This window comes from Cryptomeria japonica, chromosome 9 (assembly GCF_030272615.1).
Source record: "Cryptomeria japonica chromosome 9, Sugi_1.0, whole genome shotgun sequence".
Classification (NCBI taxonomy): Eukaryota; Viridiplantae; Streptophyta; class Pinopsida; order Cupressales; family Cupressaceae; genus Cryptomeria; species Cryptomeria japonica.
The window spans coordinates 606,274,209-606,298,083 of record NC_081413.1 but is presented as its reverse complement, the minus strand read 5'-3'; the positions used below and the strand labels follow the sequence as shown (position 1 = coordinate 606,298,083).

The 23,875-nt window shown below is 34.2% G+C and overlaps 1 protein-coding gene across 5 annotated transcripts; it reads right to left on the bottom strand.

Annotated features, from left to right (window-relative positions):
• Nucleotides 1-1,317: 1,317 nt before the first annotated feature.
• LOC131041205 (4-hydroxy-tetrahydrodipicolinate synthase, chloroplastic) lies at nt 1,318-22,561 on the bottom strand. Of its 5 annotated transcripts, none has more exons than XM_057974251.2 (4): nt 22,270-22,561; nt 10,679-10,874; nt 6,642-6,743; nt 1,318-2,499 (listed from the first exon to the last, which is right to left on the bottom strand). In XM_057974251.2, the coding sequence occupies exons 2-4, from the start codon at nt 10,744-10,746 to the stop codon at nt 1,572-1,574; spliced, it is 1,098 nt and encodes a 365-aa protein (XP_057830234.2). In that variant the 5' UTR covers nt 10,747-10,874; nt 22,270-22,561; the 3' UTR covers nt 1,318-1,571. The 5 variants fall into 5 exon arrangements, with proteins under 5 accessions (XP_057830234.2, XP_057830300.2, XP_057830368.2 ...); XM_057974317.2 differs by having other exon boundaries at nt 22,275-22,561; XM_057974385.2 differs by having other exon boundaries at nt 6,642-6,725; nt 22,270-22,557.
• Nucleotides 22,562-23,875: the final 1,314 nt, after the last annotated feature.

Below are 23,875 nucleotides of genomic sequence, written 5' to 3'. Positions count from 1 at the left end.
TGCTGCTACTGGTGTAAATTTGAATTTGTAAATCAAAAACATGGTCAACAACAAAATAACATATGGAAATGGCATCATTTAATAAAGCAAGCAAATATGAAAAGTTTGGATGTGAACTTGAATGAGAAATGAATATGCTAATAATTTTGTACATGTCATGTCCATCTATATATATATATATATATATCCAGGCACCAGATAACCCATGGGCCCAAATCCATGGAAGGAATATTTATCAACCTAATCTTTCATTATGATGATCCATCCTACTTTCATTTCACAGTTTGCTCATTTGAATTCAAATGATCATGCATTCAAGGATTAAACCCCTCGATTGCAGCATCTAAGGTCAGGAGGCAAACTCTTCCCCCTTGTTAAAACCATTCCTCTCTGGGACTGCAGCATTAAAGTGAATTTGGTTTGGTTTTCTCAGGTCAGCACTGGAGTTTTGCCAGCAATCCATTGTTTCCAGGCAGCCTATTGCTCATCACTTCTTTTTACTGTTGCACCACCTTGACAGGGGTCAACCAATGCCAGAAGCCAAAATCCCATCATCATCGTGCATCCATTCAACTGTCAGAGATTTGGTGAGGCAACCAACAGCCAGTTATAGTAATTAGGTCACAGACCACTAGATCACCGAAGGGAGTCCCTCCTGGATACCCACGACAACTAAGTCAATTGCCTATCAAGGGGACTTCACAGCAACCAGGTCATGCAACCTTCAGCAACCAACCCAGCTCACAGTTCTAAATAACGAGTTCCCTCTATAGATCACATATACCAGTTTCTAATAGATGTAGGGGCATCTGTTTCAAACTGTGATTGGATCTGCCATCAAAACAGTCAGTTGAATGGTATAAATATATTGGTTAAATGTAACGGCACTCTGTAAATGCACTGCTAATCTGATCACAGCAGTGATACAGTGGATAAATGGAATCACTTGTGGTCTATTTATAATTTAATCAATGATTGAAATTACATTTTCAGTTATGTAAACCTGTAGAACAGTAAAAATTTACAGCTGAAGCAACTATGTATGATGTTTCCTCTTTTTCTTATCTCAACTGAGACATAAGAATTAAACACAGAGAGGGAAGAATATGTAGGCTAAATAATGCTGGGACGCCACAGTACATATGCTAGACTTTACTTTTACAAATTTTATGGCTTTCAATCATAAAGAAAGCTACTTTAGGTAGCAACATAAATGTTGAATAGGGAACACATTTTAGTATATTGGCTTCACCACAAGACAATCAACCATGCTGAAGAGATAAATTGACACTACTAAATAAATTTGAGACTCTACTGTAAAATTAAAAGTAATAATTCATGATAACTTCCTCCTCAGACAGTATATCATCCACGACTTGTTTGGACAGACCATATCTAGTTACCTATCCTAACATGAATTTTCAGCAGAAATAAAAACAACTTCACAGTTATAATGGTCCAGTCATGCCTCTACATGAATCACAAATGATTTTAAAATTTACATGACAATTCTGAATAACATACATATCTATATTATTTGAAATGATGTTTGAAAAAGAACCTAGAAATCTCTAATACCGACCTAAGACAACGAAATCATCATTGTCTAGAACTTCGACATCTTTATCTCCAACAAAATATTCACGGCCAATATCTTTAACAATATTACAGAACTCAATCCTCTTGTCCAATGGGAGAGGTGCATATGGCAACCTAAATATAGGTCTTATCACACCGAGTTGTGCCAGAGCTGTATTAAGACCAATAGGATTAGGCTCACAGAAGAGCCAATCAATCAAAGGTAGTAGCTTTTTGTTCAAAGTTTCATCTCTTCCATTGAACATTAGATCATGCATTAAACCTGGAATCAAGTTACTTGTAACAGAGATGACACCTTTGGCTCCATAGTCCCACCTTGCATCATGGCACTGATCATCATTGCCACTCCAAACAGCCATGCCAGTTTCTGTATAGTCTTTCACACGGTCATTTCCAACACATTCTTTAACACCTGCAAAATTTGGACTATCAGCAAGCCCATGTATTACAACTGGAGGAATATCCTGTCCTGTCCTGCCAGGGACATTATATATGATAGTTGGACCCATACAAAGCACACTTTTGAAATGTAGAACTAGCCCTTCAAGTGATGTTTTTCCATAGTAAGGATTTATATGGAGAGCAGCATGCATTCCTACTGCGAATCCTTGCTCTGTTGCATGGATTGCCTCTCCTGTTGAATTGCTTCCTGTATTTCCTATCACTTTAATTGCATCACCAAAACAATTGACGGTATGTCCAATAAGCATAATATGTTCATCCCAGCTCATTAGTTGTCCTTCACCAGTTGTTCCCCCAACAATGACACCCTCCACCCCATTTTGAATTTGCTTATGTATCAGAGAATCATAAGCTTGAAGATCAAATCGTCCATCTGGTAAATATGGAGTCTTGATTGCTGTAATCAAACTTAGCCTCTTTATTTCATCCACTGGAGTGCTGCAGAAGCCAACAAGAAAAAAGACTCAATCCCATTCATATATAAAAAAGGGAAGAAAAGCTGCCAATGATGTGGAAGTTGATTCTCTTTGTAGATTGCTTTATTATAAATCTGAATGCAATGAGGTCACATTTTCTGAATGGAGAGACGAGAAGCAATATTCTCTAGTTACCTGCAAATCTCTAGTATATCGAATAACTCACCTCAAATTCGACACCACATTAGAAAAAGAAATAAACACAACAAAATCATGAGTACATGAATCAGAATTTGTTTTCCATCCTTCGTCACTCTAGGTATATTTTCTGTAAGTTATTTACAATTTACTTCTAAGCTTCCTTTTTGGTGTTTTATTGTTATTTTCCATATCGTTATTCAACTTTAACCATATGTGTTGCTTTTAGTTTTTTCATTGTTATTTTATAGTTTTCTATATTGATGTAGCCTAAGGTTACATTTTTTTTCTGATTTTCCAGAAATTTGTTTATTTTATAATATGTAGGTCGAGGTATCCATATGCTTGCTAATGTCTACTAGTTGTAGTTCAGTGAGCCCGAGGATGGAAAGGACTTCCAAATTTGAACATGATATCATCTATATGATGACTTGTCACAGTAATTGAACAAAAATCATGAAGGTGACACTTATCTATGGCGTTGTAATCAGTGCCATAATAAGTGCAAGTGCTTTTTAAGTTGAGTCAAAGCCCACTTGTGTGCAATTGCTTGCCAAGGAATCAGAATTTGCATAAGGTCGAACAAACAAAGGTTGCCAAAAGAGCATACCCTCCCATGTATCAAATAGCAAGAAGCAGCAGAAAGTGCAAATGAAAGAGCAAAACTAAGAAAAACATCCTTTAGCTAAGAAAGGATTGTGCAAGCCACATTAAGGCCATCCTCCACTTCTCGCTGATCTATGGCATTTTAATCATTGCCATAATAAGTACAAGTGCATTTTTAGCCAGGTCAAAGCTCACGTGTGCACAATGGCTTGCCAAGGAATCAGAATTTGTATAAGGTCAAACAAACAAAGATTGCCAAAAGAGCATATTCTACCCTGTACCAAATAGCAAGAAGCAGCAGAAAGTGTAAACAGAAGACCAAAACTAAGAAAAACATCCTTTAGCTAAGAAAGGATTGTACAAGCCACCTTAAGGCCATCCTCCACTTCTCCTATAATGGCTTCCACACATCCTTGCATTGCAACACCATTTTCCCTATAAAAAAAAATTAGCCCCTTCATTTCACGCAAAAGAAACCCATTACAAAGGGCATTTCAATAGAAGACAAGGGACATTGCAAATAAGCACATTGTGTGTTGTGTTTATGGCAGTGGGATTTCTTTCTAACTACTAAGATTACCATATTGGTAGGATATGGTGACAGCTATTAGTCAAACACCTACATGCTTCACAAGTGCTTGATGTGAAAAAGTGTGTTCCACCAAACTGGCAAAAGAAAAAGTAAATTTAAAAACATCTTTGCAGCCTATCAGAGATTCATGGACAAAAACAAAAAATACCATCATTTCCGATGGATGAAGAGTTTGCAAAATTTGGTCTTCAATTATTGTCATTGCAGTGTGCCCTAAAAAAGATGAAGGACACAAGTCACCAACATTCTCATAGAGATGACAGAAATAGTGGGTGCTCAAAACATTGTCCAATTTATAACACACAATGTTAAAAATTGCAAGGCAAGCACATTATTGGTAGAGGCAAGATAAAGGGCACCCTTTTTGGAAACCATGTGTTGTCTACTCACTCAACTTGGTGATACAAAAAATTGGAACACAAATCAAGTGGGTCAAAGAAATCTATGTCAGGGCTAAGGAGATTCATATCTGATAGATTATATCATCAAAAACCATTTTTAGGTTCTCCAAGTTAGAGAAATTAAAAGTTAAGTTTATGAAACTTAGGTGTTTTTAATTTGCTTCTAGTTTGCGCAATAAAATTTTAATTATATTTAATTTATCAATTTGTTTATATTTCTCTTTACATCATAATACATTTCTAAGATCTGATTTGCATCACACAATCATCTTGAGACAACATCAAAAGGTGCAAGAGGTACTAAAAACCATGGTCATCAATAACCTTGGAGTACATAGGGTCTAAAAAATTCAAAGAAGACCCAAACAAGCCAAAGCATTGATCCTAGAAGATGATCAGAGGAATCAGACGGATTATCTTTTGAGTTTCACAGAGCCCATCAAAAACATAATCAAGTTTGCCGATATCGATTGAGCATGCTTGGGCAAAATATGTAACTTCATGTCATCCATGATAGAAAACGTGAAGGTTCCGATAGCTGCTAAGAAAAATGAACTAACAAAATCAATTTTCAAACGGATGCAAAGAATCATTATTGATTGCTAAAACAAGATGACCCTACCCTTGCATCTCCTAGCATTTGTTTTGTCACTCAAATATTGCAGCACAAAGATATTTTTCTTGCTAAAATTACTGGCAAATACAAGGCTGCAATCAATGTACTCTCCCAAATCCAAATTTGGGCATTGTTGTGTCTAGATTTGATAATTTATAGCTTCAAGGAATCAGTCTTAGCACCCTTCTAAATAAACAGAAAGGTGACACTCACATGTGGTGAACCAACTTGGCCAAGATATTGATTACTTGCAGCCTCTTGCAATCAAAGTTCAATCACAGATATACATTTTTAATTAAAACCCAGCATTCTTACTTTCTTTGGCAGCTTTATATTATACTTACCTTTATAATTGTAAATGTTGTATTGACTTTGTCTCCAATCTTAACAAGTTGCAAGTTATTATTCAGCTAAGTGAATTTGGGGGATATACTTTTATCCACTCAATTAAGTGCAACTGGTTCACCAGAAAATAGATGAGATGTTGGTATATGTGTGTTCCAGCTTGTACCTCTTGTCACATAAGCAAGTTGAGAACATGAAGGGTACAATGAGAAGCAGGGATGATGAGCCTAAGTGTGCCAACCTGTATACTTTTATTAAATAGCTTGCAAAAGTTTCTTTTGAGGATGAGGAGGCTCTTTCACATGATGCAACTAATGGGAGTGTCGTCACAGCTGCTTGTTGTTCAAAGTCAAACAAACCAAGTGATGATATTAATGCTCTTGATAAAGATCAATATAAAGATTATTGCTTGTGTTTTCGTATTGATTTGACATTTAACTTTGAATTACCATTTATACTTACCACCTAAGTCACAAGGTTTGCCAAATTTTATCTATGAAATTCAAAAGTCAGTGAACTTTAAAGAAATCTTAAAAAGTGCACTTCCTACGATGTTCTTGTTCCCAACCATGAACTCAATGATGGATTGATCAAGATTTTCCTCCTGAACCAAGTGCCACACAACTTAGAAAATCATGATAAATATGGTTATGAATACAGCAACAGCAGCAGTGGTGCTCCACCACCCCAAGAGAAGACAGCCAAGGAATCTGTCATAAAACAGACACGATCACAAGACCCCACAAAAGGCAAGGACAGGTTTTCTTTTATTTATAACCCCGTTAATTGATCAATTTGGATTTCATTCCCAAAGGAAAGTGAGAGCTTTTAATGTTCAGATTTTAATTTTTTTTAAATAAAATTTAATATCTTTGTATTTTAACTTTTTACATATCAAATTGTTTTTGGTTTTTTTATATTTCAAAATTTTTATTATACTATTTTTATTATTTATATATTAATAACATGTAAAATTAAATTTAAAACATATTTATTATCATATTATAATGTATCCAAATTTAACAAGATATTCTTTTATTTTTATGGATTTATGGCTTATATTTTTTTAAATCAACTTTATTGAAGGCAAATTTAATCACAAATATTTTTCCATATTTTTCCCCTTACCAAACTCCATCTGAATTTTATTGTTGCGGAAGACAAAATTGAACTCGAACTTTGTGACAAAGCTTATTACTGTCACCTGGGTTTTTTTTTTTGGCATATTATGGGCATGTTGTGTGTGTATGAGTACAGCCATTCTGAACCCAAAAAAATCACATCCTGGCAAATCCAAACTTGAACCTTACCCAAACCAGCAACAAAAACATAAAGCAATAAGGAAACCACATTCATTGACAGCTAATAATTCCACGAAGATGCTATACAGAAATTAATACACTAACCTATTTTTCAATTCAACGCTCCGCATAGGAAGATGCATGTCTTGCATAACAGCTGCTCTTGGTTGTTGCCACCTCTTCCTCTCCCTGTGTCCACTCAAAAACCTTTTAAAAGGCGAAAGCAGTAATATGCATTTCTATCAAATCCAAATTAAAGCACAAATACATAGAAGTGTAGAAAACAATGTTTGAATGGATAAAGCCCAATAATGCAGCATGCAATGTGAAAAGCCCAAGTTGTTGAACATACTTACAAATCGAGGATTCTAACTGCACACTAAATTGACTTAGTTTGAAGGATTGCTCAATAGGTGGATAATACCCAATTCAGTCTTATCAATTATGACAAAGAAGTATTTTTTGCTTTTGTAAAGGTAAAAGGCTAAAAGCTGAAGGGATATTCTTTTAGGTCCTGACCTAACCTGCATATCAAGGTCTGGTAATTGGAATTGTACCTGTGTGAGCACAAACTTTCGCCTTGCCTATGAATTATCGTAACTTATAAGCTTAAAGTTTCAATCTCATAAAAAATTCAGGAGAAAATTGAGCCTTGAGAGTTCATTTATCCCGTTGGAGTTAATTCTTATCTCTCTATTGTCCCATGTTTCTGGATACTAGGTGAGAGCAAAATAAATTAATACACCTGAGAATTTGGCCCAAAAATTAACTCTCACTAATAGCAATGGATAAGGATAAGAAATGAGACAGCAGAAAAATGCAATAGAAAAAAGCAATGTTTTATTTGTTGTAAGGCATCACTTTACCGAGTTCTCCAAAATTGCTTAAGTGTTCTTGTTATGAGTTCTGGTTTCTCATATGGTTTCCTTGGGCCCGAATTAAGTGATTTTCAACAGTAATGGTAGCTTATTTTTTAGACCAACCATGTTCATGAGAAGACTGAACAATAGAGAGTGCGTGATATAGGTATAGCTAGGTAAAATGAAAGGTGCAAGTGTAATTCATTTTGAGAAATGGAATTGTGGGGCCAAGAAAAAGTCCCAAATTTGGAAGAGAGATGTCTAACAAAGGAGTGGACACTATACTATGCATGGATGAAATTTGAACATTTTATGAATAATGTGGATTGCCGCTGCCTTCACCAATGTCTGATCTTGTATAAATGCATGAGCAGTATCAAGGTTATTACATTTGTATCCTCAAAGTTAAAACTAAATGTGTCAGTAAGTTGGCAAGTACTCAAAGAAATTAAGGGGTCCTAACTAGGTTGGATAGGATTTAATGGGAAAAGAAAGAGTACTAAAAGATCCAATAGAAGAACATAACACAATTAAAAACGACATTTTAGAAGCATGTATTTCATGGGTTCTATAAGCGTAGGACAGGCAAGCATTGACCTAAAAACCAATCAGGAATAATTAAGAGTTAATTGAATTAATCAACAGAGGTAGTAAGTCTTTTGATGTGTTGAAAAATAAATGGGCTATTGTGAATGAAGAAAGTATTAGGACCCACATGCATCCATGGGCAAGGAATATCAATTTCACCCCACACAAGCATGTTGAAAAGGCAAAGAACTGCAAGGTCACCAATGTCTGATCTTGTATAAATGCATGAGTGATATCAAGGTTATTAAATTTATATCCTCAAAGTTAAAACTAAATGTATGAGCAAATTGGCAAGGACTTCACGGCATGAAGGGGTCCTACGTAGACCAGATAGGAATTTAATGGGAAAAAAAGAGTACTAAAAGATCCAATAGAAAAAAACACAATTAAAAACAACATTTTAGATGCATGTATGTCATGGATTCTATAAGTGCAGGACAGGCAAGCATTGACCTTAAAACCAATCAGGAGTAGTTAAGTTTCAATACTTTTAATTGAATTAATCAATGGAGGTAATGCATCTTTTGATGTGTTGAAAAATTATATAGGTTATTGTGAATGAAGAAAGTATTTAGGACCCACATGCATCCATGTGCAAGGAATATCAATTTCACCTCACACGCAAGCTTCCAAAGAACATGTTGAAAAGGCAAATAATTGCAAGGTCAACAGACTAGACAAGATTGTTGTAACAGACTACCTTCAAAGAACAGTTCAGACAGGCAGAAACAGAAATGAATACTAATTAAGGAGAGTGATAACCTACTTCACATCAGTTCACCAGATATGCATACAGACAAAACTACCAAGTTAACCTGACGACCAAGCAAGAAATCCATTTAAGTGCCAGATTTAGGGGGTGGGTTACCAATGCAAATATGAAAAATGACAATGATGGGCAAACTAATCAAAAGATTGGGTCAGAAATGTAAGTTCAGGAGTGACTCTGGTAAATATAACATTTCTTTTTTTCAACTGTTTGGGCTATTGTACAGAATTTTATCAAATGCTATACTTATTTTTGAGACTATCCAGATGAAGGTGTGCCTATTTATGATTTTCAAGTGAAAAACAAAAAGTTACGTGAAAGTTCTAGACTGCATGAAGGAACCAGACCACGTTTGAGAGTATGTGCTATGGATCAACCTGTAGTGAAAATAATCCTTGATGGATTCAAGTGGCTAAATAAAATTGACCGCTTTTACAGCCTCAAAATTGACTTTAAGCTGCTTAGTGGATCAACACATAGCTCATCAATTTTAGTAATGGTATGTTGTAGTACAGATCATAAAAAGAAATCATATGTAGTTAAAGAACCCTTACAATTTTAAAGGACGTGTATAGCCCATAAAAAATGCTACAATGTGAGGTCACCACCAGTAAGATGCAAAAACAGTGCAGAGAGCTACCATCAATAAAATTTAAAATGATTGGCCCAATTAACGTAGAGGAAGAATATAAACCTTGTGAAAAGCTTTCTAATCCATCATCATTACTTTGCTGTCTGAAGTCTCATCTTATTGCAGAATAGACCACTAGTTGCATTTTCATGAGGATAGCTTGACCTTAAGTGGGGGAAATAACATCAAGGGCATTTTTAAACCAACCTTACCATTTGAGGAAAGCAGCTAGGTTTTGAGACAATTCAGCCAATTTGAGGAATTGCAGTTATTCTGCATTTATAGTCATACAGTTAGAATGTCATGGGCCATGTAAATGAAAAGTCTTGGCCTTATACTCTGTATATGCTGTTATACAATTAGAATACCAAAAGGGGTATGACTATGCACATCGAAATACTTGCATTATATGTACACCAACATCGACTAATCATGATTTTTTTTTTAAATCAGAGTTGTATCCTATTAATCATATGAATCAGCTGGATATATAATTTACCCAACTCTATGTTGCAAGTTAGAAGTTATGACCTTCAAGACAAAGAAATGACTGGAAGGGATGGGGCAGTAAGGTTCAAAAAGGAGCAAATCAAATGCTAAGTTTTATTCTGGAGTGTATGCTGCAACTACTTCCTCTATGTTTTATGGGCATATATGTTATTTCATGTATGAATGACGCCCTGTATTCAAGACTAAATCATTACAAAGGCATGCTTAACAACAGGGTTAAGCCAAGACAAGACATGACAGAAAAAAGGATACACGCACACACACACACAAAATATCATATATCACCATCCCCCATTCTACTTAAATTTGCTGAGCTGAGAGCTCCTATGTGCCTCCCCTATTCAGGAATTGATCCTGTACAGCCACAGGCCCACAGGCAGTCAGATGAAATGCCACTATGCTTTTGTTGTACAAACAATAGGTCTAGCAACAGAAAGTGAATATGAGGCTTAGGTATGTTTACAAAACACCAATCCATTGAACACATGAAAAACATATCATATCGTATAAGTATCTTTGCACTAATTCCTCAATAGATATGAGGCTTCTCATTTTGACATACACATTGTTCCCCAGTAAGAGATTTTGGGCCATTCTTAAGATTCAATTTAAAACAGAAATTTTGACAAATTTATTATTTATTTACGACAATGAAATGAGTAGCAATAGATTTGTTTCCCCTTGTGCAAGCAGGTGGCATCCTTGGATAAAACCTTGCCATTCAACATAACCACATGAAAGAACTTCAGAAATCAAACAAAAAGATATGATAGAAACTAATTACCTTCTGTCCTGGCCGACTTCTACATTAGAAATAAATGGCTTGCATAGCTTTCTACAAAGAGATGCCATGGCTGGATATTATTAGCTTCTTTCCAATAAAATTACTGGCAGACTTTGCCCACTCCAAAACTAGCCGTGCACTCTAGTTATAACTGATGTTATATGGTTGCATATATTCTCCTAAATTATCTTCACATCTGCATTGAAATAGGCTGTGAAATCAAATATCAAGAAAACACAAACATTTATAGGACCATTCAAATATAAATTTCTCCTTAGGAAAGAACCAATGGAGAATGTAATGCAAAGAGATGACAAACAATTTATAGAGAATATTAACGATAAAGATCCAACAAAACATGAATTCTCATCATGAAAACACCAATGGAGAATACAATGCAAAAGAGATGACAGAAAAAAATTATGAGAGAATATTAAAGATAAAGGTCTATTTTGATATAAACTTCTCATCAGGAAAAACTTCAACAGACAATGCATAGCAAGTGAGACGACAAAAAAATTGATTAGAATATTAATGATCATGGCTCGAAAACTTGGTACTTAGCAATAATTCGGCTGACCCAAGAAAATTTAAAAACATGGGACTCAAGTTGAAACTCACACCTTGACAAATTTACCAAACATTTAAAAGCACATAAATTTGTAAAAGTATTCTTCAGAAACATGCATATAATTAAATTTATGGAATATTCAACATATTACTGATTTACTTCATCTATAAATCAAAATTAGTTCAATACACATCATAGACCCAAAAACAAGTTCAATACATTGACTTGTGGGTGGCAATCCCTGATGTGGATTCATGAAAGAAATCCCAAGGTAGAGGTTGCAACATGCAAAGAAATACCCAATGCACACAAAAATCATGAGTTGCAAGGGCAAAAAAGAATTGTGCCCATTTGAAAGATTTGCATACATATTATTTATTTTTAACAGTTTTAAGGATTTAGTTGCAATTTGATTGAAATTGCTGCTAGATTCCTTGTGAGTTTAAACATTGTCCATAATTCCCATAAGCTTTATGATGTTTATGAGGAACCGTCAATTCCACTTTAAAGAAGCATAATTACTAGAGACCGGGATCAGCATTATATACCAGTGACAAGGATGGGTATTGGTACATCTCTCAAAAAAGTGGGTGCCAAGTACTAGAAGACAGCAGAAGTTAAAAGTATTTGACTATGCTCCATGGAGTTTTGCGGACAGGGATGGCAAGGGACGGCAAGATGTAATTCTGGTATGGGGATACTTTTGAGCCAATTTTTAGGGGATGCAAGAGACGGCTGTTAAAAAATGTTAATAGGAAAAAATTTTAAAATATCGAGAAATTTCAAATATTCATATCATAACATTGATAAAACATTCCTCATAGACATTATAGAACCTTTGTGACCATGGATAATTGAATAGGAATCATTGGTATTTTACTATTTTTGCATTATGAAAATGGCATTTCTTGCCAACTATTACTTAACTTGTATTCAACGGTATAATGAACATTGAATATACCATGCCAACTTTGTCTATGGCATTTCTAGTACATTAAACAAGTTGACCACTATATGAAACAAGATAGTCCTTGATTGCGGCTGACTATGAAGATGTACAAGTTTGCAACAAGGGATATGTATTTTGAAGATTTGTGATCATGATTCATCATTGGTCTAATACTTTGTTAGACTTATAATTTGATGGGGGTCAAGGGGCAGCTCCCCTCACAAGGTCCGGGGGTATCACCCCTCGCACAATATAGGGCAAGGTCAAGGGGCAGAGCCACCATCACCAAGCCCAAATTAACACCTTCAAAACCACACAAAGCTTCATGGCGAACATCATTTTCATATTTTTTTGTAAATCCTAGGGGAATGTCATAAACCAAACAGCCAACAAAAAGTTGTAAATATGTTAGGAGATGACTAGCCATCCACACGATAGATGGGGACATTTGCACATCCCCTGGTCATCTTGGGTACGGCTAGCCGTGCCCTATGTCCCCTCTTTGTTTCTTTGCTGTCACTAAAACTCGGCACATTTTTGATATAGGGACGGGGTTACCAAGCCAAGGGACACATCCCCATGGAGCATAGATATTTGAATATATGTTTAATATAAGAAGAATATTGAACAATGGTTATGAAATTCTAAAAACTATAAAATATTAAAATGCTTAAAAAAAATTAACATACAAAAACAGAGATCAATGAAATAAAATATCAATTAGATTGATTTGGTAATCGCCATCATGACAATAACAATTAAAGTTCAAACCATAGTCACCAAAGGGCAAGAGGTGGGAATGAAGGCAAAATCACCAATATTATTTAGTAAATGGCAAGGGGTACTCCAATACAATTATATATTTATATGAACAGTAGTGTTAGTGACACATACATTAATATAGTTTGCTAACACAAACTACTATCATGGAGTACTCCTTTTTCTCATTTTACTCAATCAATATAACTTCATTGCAAGTAGAAATCTTATGCCTTTGTATCGTCTATCTTTTACTAGTACCACTTTAGGTTTTATTAAAATTAAATTAAATTGGTATAAAAATTGCATCAACTGCATGTTAAACTATACTGTTATTCCATCATAATACTAACAATAACCCCTAAAACTAAAGTGAAAAACCAATAGGGCTTTCCTTGTAGAGCAAGTAATCTACCCCTTCAATTTTGGACATGACCTACCTTTGTGTATAAGACTAGGTGTTATCAATTGCTAGCACCCAAAAAATTTAGCGAATGGAATCTTTTTAATTAATATTTGACGGTCCAGCAAATCTTTTTGGCCAAAAAATAATAAAATATACATATTACAGATAAATCATGGAAAAAGAAAATGATTTTACAACTAACATGTATAACTAGTTTGAAAAATGTGCTGATTGTCACCTTAATTTTGAATATTTTATGAAAAAACAAGTAATTTTAAAAATATGTACCATTTCCTAACTTCATATCAATATCTACTTGCTTTGACCAATCATTTACTAAAGCTCACATACGATTGCGATCAACACTATATTCCTTGTCAACACATCTAAGTTGCATGCCTCAACTTAAGGAGACTAATTAAAAAGGAATGATAAAACGACAGTTTGCAAAAGTGCTTATGGACTAATTTACCACAAGCACTTATGCCCAAAGGAGGTGCAATGGTTATGCCAATAGAAAACTATATGTATGCTAATGTGCTGAAGAGTAAAATTTGATTTGTGCATAGAAGAAATGGGTGGACAAGAAGGCAAGAAAGTAATATTATCACAATATACTGAAATAGACATGTATCAAAACATTCCCTTAATATAAACACAAAACTAAATAAAAATAACAGAAATATAGTAATATACAAATTTCCCCATTACAAATATATTAATGGTATAATTTTTTAAACAAGCTACTTTTTAAATTTTCCATGACCTACATCAATTTGATGCCCCTAACTCTTCAATCACCAATTAAAAACTAAAAATTAAAAAATATGAAAATATGAAAATCACAAATTTATTGGTGTATTTAAAAAGGATTAACCACTAAAAAATTTATGTCAGTTATACTTCAAAATTTAATGAATCCTTAGAAGTCCTATGTTACCGTTGACCCTCAAGAAGCCTTAGGTCCCAGTCTAGTTGGTACCCAATTTGAGGTTTGAGTTTGGTCCCTTGTGGGTCTGAACAGAGTTTTGCCAAAAGATTACGAAACCCAAACAAACTTGTGAACAATTTAGCCCCTTCACACACCCAACCAGCAAATTTGCAAATTTTCTAATTTTTTGACCTTTTTCACTCCAAAAATAGTCTTTCAGCCCCCCCACAACCCTAGAATGTGACATACAAAACTTCCAAACAAGGAAGTGTGATATCAAGCCAAAGCGTATTGACTTGGATGCTTCCCCAGCCCACTTTGCTACACATGTTGATGCTGACTATAAGAAACCTAGTGAGCATGAGAGTGCTAGTGCTAGTGCTAGTGCTAGTGCTAGTGCCAATGCCAATGGCACTATTTGTGGTTCTTCTAATTTACCACATCATAGATCATCTAATATGGATGATGATAATGATATTTTTTTAACGAGCCATGTGATATTTGATCGATGATGACTAGTTGTTGAAACTTGATATTATTATTTTTCAACTTTGAAGTTTAATATATATCATGACATTCGAGTTTGACTAATATTTGACCATTAATATGGTGGTGTATTTTGCTATGCTATTTGACTATTGATATGATGGTGTATTTTGAACTTAATTACTGCTGCAACTATGTATAAATTTCTGATTTTTATATGTTTTTGTAGCGTCATAAATTGTATCCACATACAATTTCGTCCTCGCTTAGACCTCACCTTGACTCTTTGGCTTTCGATGCCTGATGCCTTTTCTGATTCTCCTCACACCATCCATAGACTTGCATTTTCATCTCCTTCGCTGCAAAATTCAAAGGACCAGGGCGAATCTGTACTACTCGGTCCCGAAAAATCAGGCCGATCTTCTGAGAACAAGTTCTAAACATTTTCTTTTGCCCAAATCTCAATTTGTGGCTCCATGGGATATCCGTAGCAGTCTGTTTTCGACAAGTTACTTCAATTATCCATTGTTTTACCCCAATTTCACAATTACCTTCCAATATTAACTAAGAAAGAGGGTAACTAACAATAACTAGTGAATCTAATCAGAATTTCAGCCCTTTCCCTATTTAGATTGTGACTAGATCTATTAGATTCACCCCTCTTTCAATGTTTGGTTAGTTTGGTTAGTTAGTGATTTTATTATCTTAATTGGTGAAAACCTAATTCCAAAATACACCCAAAACAGTTTTTCTATCGACAAACCCAAAATGAACCCAACTCTTGAGAAAAATTTGATCAAACCGTCGAACCCAAACGATAACTTAATAGAAGTCAATAGACTCTCTTTCAATAGAAATAGGGAGTTTTCGTAGTTAGCTAGGGTCCAACCTAATTGTCAATTGATGGAATATTTGAAAAGAGCGTATATGTCTCTATTGTCAATTGAAGAGTTTTCAAAATATAAAATTCCAAAAGAGCATATAACAAAGTGAGACATAATTTATTTTTGTCCTTGATAAAAAATATTCAGATGACAAAGGGTGAACTAATGGGGCCTACCTCGGAGAAACAAAAACCAATAACTCATTTTTAAGAGTGGTGAAACTTTGTGTGGTTAGAGATGTTGTCAAAGAAAGCTAGGAAAGTTAATGAAATTGAAGTGAATACCCCATATTTTTACAAATAGAGAAACTTCCTATAGCTGGCAATGTTGATATAGAAAAGAGGAAAATTGGTTCAAATTGAAGATAATTCACTGACTATTCCAAAGATATCATTTTACAACACAAAATATTATGAATAGTTTAATTAATGATTCAATATGCTTCATCTTATCTTCCTTTTCTATTTGAGAATCGTCAAAACTCAACCCAATTTGCACTTGGGCAACCATAGTTTCCAATTGAAAACATCCCTTAGAATTGGAACCTCCCACTTGTTTTTGAGGAAGCTCCTCTACTTAAGATTTGAATCCACTATCATAAAGTTGTATGTACATCCTAAATCCTTGTAGAACTAAAATCCTTGTAGCCGCAATAAGAAACATAACAACCTCAACAATCTAGAGCTCACTAATGCACTATAACTAAATCTCCTTCAAAAATGCCATTGAAATTATCTTAATTTTGGTAAGTAGTGGAAGCAATAAAAGCTTTAAAATAATCAATGACACTTATAGACACTTTAAATAAATATTAACAACTTCAATCATTTTCTAAATTTTGAGAGTAATTTGTTATAGTTCCTCTTTTTTCCTTCTCAAAAATAAACCTCATATAACAACACAATATTTTCCTTATGCACACCCTCAATTATCACTTTCAAGGATAAGATGAACCTTTGAATTAAGTTACAAATGTATCACGCATGAGACTAGAAAAAGTATAGAATAATGTAATCAAATTCTAGGAAAATATTCTAACAAATCTACATACCAAGATCTATTAAAAAAAGTGAGTTAAGCCTTGTGGTCCCATGGAGAGTATACTCAACAATTTTATGTGCACATCAATAACTACATTTGTTTTTTGCAAACAAAATAAGTAAGTTAACTTCCAAAAGTTGCTGCAAACTCTGAGTGCCCACCACTAGTTGGGGTTGTGATTACTCTTCTTAAGCAATCACTACTCCACAAATTTAATTTAATCTTAAATTCCTTTATTTGCAGTTTTGAAATGCAAGTTACATATAAATGCATTCAAGATATATACACTAATTATGTATTATATAACTTCTTTCCACAAAATAAGTTTGTTGAATTATGAACTCATACCAAACAAAATTTTGCAAACAAATTATTTGCACTAAGGAAAACTCAGAGACTATGAGGAGTGATTATGGGGCCCTTCTTTACTAAACTATATATAACTTTTATTAAGTTTTGTTAAATTACGAACAATTCATACCACAAAAAAGTATGCAAACATTTTTTTTGCACTAAAGAAAACTCAAAGACTAATGAGGAGTGACAATGGGGCCCTTCTTTACTAAACTGTAAATCATTTTTATTAAGTAATAAATATTTATTGTTGTAAATATGGAAGCTTTATTTTCCACTATTATTAAGTAGGCAATTTGTTATATAGAGCATAAATCTGGTTTTGTGACTTGCAAGTCACTATGCTGAATTCAAATATTTGCATAATTTATAAGAAGCTTGCAAACCCCAACACAATTTTCATAAAAAATAAAATATTTTGAATATTCAATGTTATTATTGTGGCATTGGGGTGCACGTCCAAGCACTTGGAGTGTTTTTCCATGTAATCTTAATTTCTAATCATATATTCTCTCGAATAAAGTAAGATCACAAAAGGGTTTTGTAGATGTGTAGAGTAAGCACAATAACTTTTGAACCTTGCATTGAGGTAGTTGCTATTGCTGCATGATTGATTATGATGGACTTTGCCTAGTAATCTGAGACTTGTCAAGAGAGATCTGTGACTTGGTAAGAGAGAGACAAGATCTAGTTGAGCTATAATGTTCTATGTTCCATGGCATTTTGGGGACGAGGTCATGGCAGGGACACATTTCAAGGACGACAATCTGAATATACATATACATAAATATAAGAGAGAGAGAGAGAGAGAGAGAGAGAGAGAGAGAGAGAGAATCAATTTCTTTAAAAGTCAATGAGCAGCAATTTAACAGCAGTAAATTACATGACAATGTTAAAATGATGTTGGACGATATCTGCAAAAGCCTACATGACACCCATATACAGAAAATAAATTATTTGCTTGTACTTCTCACACAATACCACACTATATCAGACTATGGCAAATACACCTTTAATACCATATCAAAAATTTTAAAGTTAGCAACGTTTCTGAACAATGAAATCAGAAATTCAAATGTGAATCATAACTGTTATATCGACAATGAATTTGAATCATGATATATAACTTATATTCAAATTTGAATCATAATACTGTTATATAACTTATATTAACAATGAATTTGAATCATGATATATTTATTGCTGTTAGAGTACAACTGTTGTTGTCACCGCTATCATGATTAATTTAATTGCAGTTATAATGTTGTCATGATATATATTTATTGCTGCTGTTATAAATGCTATCATGTTATACTGCTGTTGTAATATTGTCATGATATATTTAACAATCGTTTTAAATGTTATGAACTATTTTTTAAAACAATTCTAAAAAATGTTTTTTTGTAGGGGATGCCCAGCCATCCCTGACAGCCTTGGGGGCAGCTAGACATCCCCTAGATAATTCAAGCTGTCACCAATTTTGGGGATGCATTCAAGGACGTTCTAGATTTTCTCATATTGGGGGGACAGCTAGGGGACTGTTGATGTATTTTTTATGCACATGCGAACACAGAATAAAATAACAAGGTATCTTATCCTCTCTTCTACTTGGCTTTGCCTTAGACTTGATCCTGGATCCATTTCCTTCCATGTTCTTGCAAATTTACCCAACCATCCAATGACTTAGGTGAAATCTTAGGTCCTTGGGGAAATTTCGCTCTGGATCCTTTGGAAGGGTCAGGAGCGAAATTTGTGAATTTGCCTTAGATACCACTCAAACATCCAAACTTCTACCTCAATCACATTGCTCTTACCTCTAACAAACCACCTTGAGGAGTTCCTTGCTCAAAAAAATGGATTACAAGGACATTTTAACCGTTTCGCCCAAGTACCCCTGGAAGGACAAGACCTATAATAAAATTTCGCTCTGGACCCTTTAGAAGGGTAAGGAGCGAAATTTGCAATTTAGGCTTAATTTCCTTATTTTATTCATTCCAACTTGTTCACAAGGCAAAAATAGGTCATTCTTCACTCAGTCAAGACGTAGTGGCAAGCTTTGAGGTCTAGACTGGGAGCAAAGAAGGCTTCAAAGGAAATTCATTCAAAATCATCATCACCTCCTTGACTAAATGCCCTAGGTCTCAAAAGGCAAGACCACTAGCAAGATACAAGGACTTCCTCAAACTCAGCCCAACCTAGAAACAAGAACAAGGCCTGACCTAGAGAAGGCTTTCACAGAGACCCTAACTTGGACCACCTACTGACCTACCTCAACTCAAGCAGAGCCTACTATCTCAATGATCCCTCTGACAACTCTCCAATCCAAAGGCTAATAGTCAAGACCAAGCAAACAAACAAACTAAACTAACCCTAGAAAGCAAAAAGGTAGGGGTCCCCATTTGCAATGGGGCGATGTGTGAATAAGTCACAACAGGGACATATCCTAACATCCCCCCTTCCCCGAAATGCCTCAAGGGGCAGAGACAAGGGTTTGAGGAGTGGGGATGCGACCCTATGTAACATAGTTAATGTTTGACATAGTTTGGACTAGAGGTTTATGGAATTCTATTATATATACAAGAAAATTTGGGAAACTCGTTGTATTGTAAAAACATCACCTACCTGATTATTGTATTGTGGTTTATTGTAATTTTTAAAATGTAAATCTACGAGCCATCTCTCAACCAATGCCCCCTCTAGCTTAAACTCTATGATGGCTACCAAAGGTTGGTCAAAGGAACAACCACTTGCCCACCATCGATGCCCTATGATTTACAATCTATGATAGTTACCAACGGTATTTTGCAACCATTGAAAACAAAAATTCTGCTCGAGGTATCATATTGCCTTCATAAGTTCTCCAAGTGCAATGTTTAATAGTTCTCATTAGACAGAAAATTTCCACACCTAGAGGAAAACTGGATAAGTACTGAAATCTAGATTGAAAGCACTTGTTAAGAGTATGGTTCTTTTCCAACTATCTAATATAAAAAGAAAAATGCTTTGAAATTTGAGGACAGTCCATCATGTCCAAAGATATATAGCGGTGGATGAGCTGATTTATCTAGTGCTGGCAAGGTTACTCTTCAATAGTGTTTTTCTAAAATGCAAATAGATTTTTTGTGTCCTATTTGGAGATACTGAAGATGGACTAATAGAAACATTTTTTCTTTAATGCAACTAATGTTTCGTACAACAAGTATGACTATGGACACAGGTTTCATATTTTTGATCAACTAATTAATAAGCAAGGGCCTAACCAACGAGCAAGGGCCTAACCAACGAGCAAGGGCCCAAGTATCGACAATTAATCGCTGCATAGGTGCCAAAGTATAAAAGGCTAGAAAGTATAAATGCTTTTAGCAAAAAGTATTGAGTTGATTACTTCTCCATTAGAGCTCACTAATCAAGATAAGATTGAAAAGCTAAGGCTCGTAGACATTACCTATTTTAAATAGCATCAAGAAAAAACGATGTTTTGCACCTTTCCACGGTGAAAAGCAGCTGAAACATTTGAGGGGTGCATAAAAAGGAGAATATAGGGGAATTTTTGTGTGCCTTGCAAGGGAAAACAACACTAGGAGAAGAAATACAGATGATTGGAGACCTAAAGAGACAAATGCCAAAATGTGCAATTTTTTGCATACAAAAGACTTGAATCAGATTTTTAGAGAGTTGTTCTTTGTAGTTGCACGAATATAATACTTTATGGATAGAATTGACAAATACAATCATGTGTAGGATTGCTTCTAAAAGGATACTGAATCTTTCAAATTGATGCAAAAGCAGAGATGCTAGCTCTATTTGTTTGCGGGAAGATGATATTTCAAATGTAGCACCCCTGTTTTTATTGAAGTAACATAGACACGTGGCTTCAAAAAAGAATGTAATCATATTAAAAGCATATCGATACCTAATTGTACCACTGAGTCCTAACCATGTAACCAATCACGTGAGATGGCGTACCCATCTGTAAAACCAAGCTGTTTGTCACTGACTCAACACAGTCTTCTAAAATTTTAGTTGTTTTGTGTCAGACCAATCCCTTGCCTTGTGACTTTGGTCTTTAGAGTACAAAAGCCAGTATAATGGCACAAAACTGTGAAGAATTAGGTTTGTGAAGAAGAATGTCATAAGTTTAACATAAGTTTAACATTCAATGCTAACTTCATAATTCTGTCAAAAACAAGGAAAACAAAATAAACGAAATGCTAAAATCACCAAATAAACATAAAATTCATTTCACAGTTCAAAATATCTCTACGTGAAGAACCAAAGAGGGATCTAACAGTAGCTATTACAAAAATATCATATATGAAGACAGGCATAGATAAAACCACAGAACATGCCATCTATTTAACTGATAACAAAAGAATTGTTTTTGAATAAAGTAAAACACAACAAAAATGATCCGGTCGTGTAGAGGTTCCAACAAAAAATCACTAAAAACATGACAAGTGAGTTAAATCCAGATTCTGCTCAAATTATGTTGTACTGTCAACGATGCTAGTGGGAAAAAAATGGGCAGAGATTGCAGGGAAAATATTATGAAAGCCTACCAAATCAGAATTTTGTTTTGAATGAGATGAATCAAAACCACTCTCGCTGCAGGTGCTGCTTCAATCCATCCACAGTAAGCAAGAGGTGGATCTAAAAATATCGAAGTTTTAGAGCTACTAGATTGTTGAAGTCGAGACAAGATTTTTGCAGCCTTTTAAACGAAAATATTGGTTACGAATTAAAATTTGTTATCAGGTGTGAAGCGAGGAATGTTTCATCTGCTGAAAGCTGTTTTTCCGTGCGTGAGAAAAACTTTCCGGATGAAAGTTACTACAAAATATAGCCTATCGACTAATAACAATATAAGAATAGTATTATGATAAAGCAACTGTACGTGAGACTACAAATGTTAAAGTTTCAACTCTTTTAGATGATTCAAACAAATGCAGCCCCATAAACTGTAACGTATACAGTTCCTAATTAAAACCATTCATTTCATTTACAACGAAATCCCCAACAAATGACACATTTACATAACTTAATATATAAACCCTAACTTCCCTACATAAAAAGAATTTTTAAAATTTACATAGCGCGCTAAAATACATAAACAATGCTGAAGAAACCAGTGACTTAAAAACTCCTTGCCAAGTTTTTCATAAACTACATTCAATTCCTAAACAGTTTTCTGTAAACACAACGGTCATTACCTTACCAGCGTTGTAGCGAAGAATGTGGAAACCCTAGTTGAACGTATTCAATGGGGCTGTTTGTATCGCCATGTTTGAACGGTGGCGCCAAAGCCACGCAAATCATGGGCAAGGCTTTTGGTTAGGGTTTCCCAAAGCCAGAAGAAAATCATATCCTCTTATTTTTATTAGGGCTTCTTAATTTAATTGTTATTTTTAAGCTTTGAAAAAACAATTAGCCGCTGGTTACCATGTTGGATTCATAGTTTTGGTCAAACATGTATCCAGTGTGCTGCAAGATAGATATTATTGAAGAGATAATATTTAGTATTTCTAAGTATTGTTGTAATAGTGAATTTATTTTCTAATTGAAAAGGATATTGGATATGTGACTCTCATTTTATGCTAGTGTCATTCAATATGTTTAGTTGTGAGTTGCTGAATTTATTAGTTTTTTAATAAAGATGTACTATAATTTATATAGTGAATGATTTGAAAATAATATTAAAAAATAATTTATTGATTTTTACTAAATTTATAATGTAAATAGTTTTTAAAATTAAAGTCTAATGTATGTCTTTGAATCTTGTAGAAAGAATAGTATAAATGCAATCTAAAGTTTTTAATTATAATGATAACAAGATAAAGTGGACTACGGAAAAAATTTCATATCAATACATATATTAATCTTAAGACAATTATCTAACCTATCTTACAGAATGAATTTAGACTTTGTATAAAAATATGTCTCATTTTTTTAATAAATATACTTTTGTATTGATATATGTTTTCGATTTGTTAATAAATATATTTAAATTGAAATAATGGTCATTAAAGAGTAACTTTTGAGTTAACAAACAAAATAAATAAATAAATTTAGTCTTAAATGGATTAGACCAAGCATAAAATATAAGAATGTAGGCGTAGGTAATATATTACATGGATTAGTATTTATTGAATCATCAAATAAAAAATTGATTATGTTATAAATATAATTTTACATCATATTTAAGGTTTATATACCTAATTTTATTTTAAAATTTATATACAAATTAATGTGAATTCAACAAGGGGTAGGGGTCTAACGGGTCGGTTAGAGACTATATCCAAGCTGCTATTGGGAAGAGAGGTCAAGTCTTCTTTGTTGTTGGTTTTCCCTAAATTGGTTATGCATCCACTACCATCGAAGTCTCTGCCTGTTATCCCTTCACCCTTGTCTCCATCATTTGTTGTGCTACTTTCTAAATCCTCTCCTTCAATCGCTAAGATCCTCGATTTTTTGGTGGCTTGCCCTCTTGTTACATTCCACTTGTGCCCTAGTTGTTTTTTATGAGACATTTATGCCATGTTATTTGTGCCCTAGTTGTTATGATATATTTACGCAATGTTCTCATGCCCTAGTTGTTTCATGTTATTTTCTAGTAATGTAATTTATGCTCAATGCAATGAAATGATGATTACAATTATTGATGTTTTGATGTTAAACATAATGACATATAAGATGTTTTACCTTTGTTAATGATATTGCGATGTCAAGTAAGGACAGGATTATAGGCTAACTGTTTGAATTGGCCAAGTGTGTGCAGGAGTTCATGCCATCTAGAAACCCTAACCATAAGTTGAGCTA

Coding starts and splice junctions, on each gene's coding strand:
- LOC131041205 (XM_057974251.2), bottom strand. CDS start 10,746: ATGGCATCTCTTTGTAGAAAGCTATGCAAGCCATTTATTTCTAATGTA. Junction 6,744..10,678: donor GAAGTCGGCCAGGACAGAAG/GTAATTAGTTTC, acceptor GCCTTTTAAAAG/GTTTTTGAGTGGACACAGGG. Junction 2,500..6,641: donor AGCGTTGAATTGAAAAATAG/GTTAGTGTATTA, acceptor TGGCTTCTGCAG/CACTCCAGTGGATGAAATAA.